Source organism: Hydra vulgaris, chromosome 12 (assembly GCF_038396675.1).
Source record: "Hydra vulgaris chromosome 12, alternate assembly HydraT2T_AEP".
NCBI lineage: Eukaryota > Metazoa > Cnidaria > Hydrozoa > Anthoathecata > Hydridae > Hydra > Hydra vulgaris.
The window spans coordinates 15,358,191-15,362,015 of NC_088931.1; the positions used below are offsets into that span (position 1 = coordinate 15,358,191).

At 25.6% G+C, this 3,825-nt stretch overlaps 1 protein-coding gene across 1 annotated transcript; it reads right to left on the reverse strand.

Annotated features, from left to right (window-relative positions):
* Window positions 1-2,098: 2,098 nt before the first annotated feature.
* On the reverse strand, window positions 2,099-3,413 carry LOC105846611 (rhodopsin, G0-coupled). The gene has a single exon (XM_065814874.1). The coding sequence runs from the start codon at window positions 3,157-3,159 to the stop codon at window positions 2,179-2,181; it is 981 nt and encodes a 326-aa protein (XP_065670946.1). The 5' UTR covers window positions 3,160-3,413; the 3' UTR covers window positions 2,099-2,178.
* Between the last annotated feature and the right edge of the window lie 412 nt (window positions 3,414-3,825).

Consider the following 3,825-nt stretch of genomic DNA (forward strand, 5'->3'; position numbering starts at 1 on the left):
TTTAAATGGTAACCTAGAGTTTTATGATTATGAAAGAAATTTTATGAGAAATGCAGAGAAAGAAGCCTAAATTTGTATTTTAGCTTAAACATCAAGTTTCTAAATATGTTAATTTAATAGATATTTAATGTTTTTAGGTGTTTTAAAAGCGGCTCAGCATGAACAAACTTATCTTTATTATAAACCATTCTTGCAGCATGCTTTTGATCTCTATGCGACTGACATTAGAATTTAAGGAGCAAACGATAGATGTTGGGTTATATATTTATCATTAAATCCTTTCGTATTTCTACTTCTTTTTTGATTGATTAAGTCTTTTCATAATCGCCTTAAACAAATTTAAATGAGTATCAAGAAACATCAGTCAATTTTGATACACCTAAAATTTATTTCGATTTAATACTTTACTCATTCATGACTTTACTCATTTGATTCCTTTTATTACTTATTACTGTTACAAACAAACAACATCACAATATTTTCTGTGTGCAAAAAAATTTAAATATAAATTTTTTTGCTCAATAGTAAATAAAAATTTTAAATAGTTTTTAAATGATTAAGAATATGATTTCTGAATTCAAAACAAACAAGATGACGTGATACAAAAAAGTGGTTTTAAAATAGTTTTCAAATAATTCAGAATATGATTTCTGCATACAAAATAAACAAAGTTAATTACGTGATGCAAGAAAAAGAGGTTCTAGTTATAAACAAGCTTTTTTGATAAATGGGGGCACTTGTATTTATTTTTTTGTCCATTTTAAATTGTTTTGTTGTTAATTTAGATTTATAGTCAGAGTAAAATTTAAACTCTTTTTGGAATGGAAAAAATGTCCCAGTTAAAATATAAAAGCTTTTTCAAAAAAAATACGTGACCTATTTTTAAAACTTATAAAAAAATGTATGTATATATAGTTATGTACAAATGATATATCTTCGTAAATTGCATAAACTTGATGCATAAAACAAGTATTATCATTGTTTTAGTTTTTATATTTGTTTTAATATCAAAACGCAATATAACTATCTGCGAGGTGAATAACAGAGTCTTTTTATCGAAAAAGTTTGTCTGATCTTAGAAAATTTAACGAAAAAATACGAGTTTGCGAGTTTAGTGTATACATATTTCAGAAGCGCCGTCCGACAATAGTGAAATTGTTTATGACTTTCTATTGTATTGAGAACAAAAGATTTCACGCATGGTTTTAGAAAAATTTTATAGCGTTGTATGTGCATCTCTAGTACTTCATGATCAAACTCTCTTTGAATATCAATAAAACTTGGTATCTTATTTCATCGCCAATATAAATCCGATGACTTGCCTGTTCAAACTCCTCAGCTAACTATTAATGACAGTATAGTAAACAGTTGCATCACTTAAAACCCTAAGAATAATAGTGAATAAATGTCTTAATTGGAACAATCATATAACACTAATTAAAAACAAAACAAAAAAAAACTACGTTGCGTTTGACTTTTTTTAACAATGTCACAAGAACACTGGTAAAATTCGAAATGCAGACTCGTTTCGTAAAAACAGATAAAATACGAGAATAGAATATTAAAAATTCTTCCTTACCCTAACCATATTGCAACTCCAAACCAAACCTTGATTCGATATATCAGCAATCTTTTGCATGTGCTCTCTAATTTAGTCCGCGTATGCTCAAAAGCCCTCAAATTCGGTTTCTGCAGCTTTTCTCACATTTTACCCATTTAAAACTTCGCATTACCGTATTTCGTGTTTTTTTAAAGTTATTAAAGTGCTCTTAAAGACCTAGTGACCATATCACAGAGCACAGCGTAAGTAAACATAGTTTAGCAAGTGATTGAAAAGGTTGCGACTTAGTAAGTATGAAGCTAATAAATAAAATAAATCATTTTATTTAGAAATGAAAATAAACAGTATATGATTAGCAGAGCCTCTTCAGAATTGCGATGACTTCTTTATCATTTTTCACAAATATTGTTAATTATTATTTAATAATAAGACTTATGAACTAACATATATATATATATATATATATATATATATATATATATATATATATATATATATATATATATACATATTTATTAAAAGATATACACATTATAATTATGTAAATATTTAAAAATAGTATATAATTATATAAGTATTTTTAAATCATACAGTACAATTCAATTTTTTAGTAATGGTTACACGTTTGTGCACTGGATTCTTGAGGACGTCAAAGATTCCTGTCTATCTGCTTTTATACAAAAATATTTTTTCAAAAACCGAATTGATTTTAAATTGAAAAGAAACTTTCGGAATTCCCAATTATACCAAAAATTAACAATAGGATTTATTGATGCAGATAACTTTGCAAACAAAGCTGCACTTGTTGATACCATTGGTGGAATTGTAATCTTGAAAACAGATAAAAAACCTACAACTGCATACGGACTCCATGCTAAGGTATACAAAATTGTAGATGCTGCACACATGTTAAAGTATTTTATTTCCAATTCTTTAATTTTTTTTTGATACTCAACTGAAGAGTGTCTTCTTCGACGAGAAGAGCTTTGATTGGCTAAAGTAGTATACTTTTTACAAAATAATAGAATAAGTATTGAAACAAACGGTAAAACAAAAGCAAACAAAATGATGCAAATTATATAAGAAAAACTATCATGACGTTCTAAACGCCAGTCTAAGGAGCAGCGTTTTTCGTCAATATCTTTAGCGTACTTTGACCATTTAAAAAGTGGAAAAACTGGCCAAATGATTCCGTAAATGTAACATAAAATTAATAAAATAATTGACAGCTTTTTTTTTGAAAATGTAGCAACGTAAAAAATAGGATACTTTATTGCCACAATTCTTGAAACTGACAGCACAAGAAAATGCATTAAAACAATGACGGCAAAAATAAACGTTAATAATGATGATCCTATACAAATCCATGATCCGTTTCCAGAAGTTTTTACTTTTATAAAATCTAATTGAGCAAGCAGATCAGGTACATAACCTAAAGTCACTTGCAAAATCTCACAAACGGATATGCTCGCGTTAAATAAAATTGAAATGTTTATATAAGAATATCGTTTTTTCAGAAATGATAAAAGTAGAATATTCATTGTTAACGTAAATATTAAAACTAAACATATAAAAGTTGATTCTAGAGCTTTGCTCATTTTAATATTTGTCTTGAAAACCAATTTTGTGTTTCAACTTGTTGAAATAATTCGAAATTCTAAACTCTGTGAAATTTCAACATAATTAATCTAAAGAAATTAGTATAACCAAGTAGTGAACCAATATAGAAGATTATAACGGTTAACTACCAGAGTCGTCACCCTTAGTTATTAAAGCTAAATAACATTTTGTTTAAAATTTTGTTTAGGTTTAACTGTTTAGCTGTTAACGAGTTTATTTACGTCACCTAATAATAAAGTTAAAAAATGTTTAAAAAAATTCTTTTACCACTATACATTTACTTTTTATTGCTAAAGTTGTAATAGAATAAAATTTTAAGTTATGTATAAAAAAAAAGAAAGTTCTTTGCAAATAATTTTTCGATTTAATTTACTAGCTGTCGCATAAAAATGGTTGTCTTATAATATGCGTGAACCACGATAAGTATTTTTATATATATATATATATATATATATATATATATATATATATATATATATATATATATATATATATATATATATATATATATATATATATATATATATATATATATATATATATATATATATATATAGAAACAAACACCATTGCTTAGTCGTTTTATATGAACTATTCAAATTATAACTTTAATGAAAATAATTTTAGTTTAAAATATATTTATT

Bases quoted from the DNA above. Each gene is read 5' to 3' on its own strand.
- LOC105846611 (XM_065814874.1), bottom strand. From the start codon at position 3,159: ATGAGCAAAGCTCTAGAATCAACTTTTATATGTTTAGTTTTAATATTT.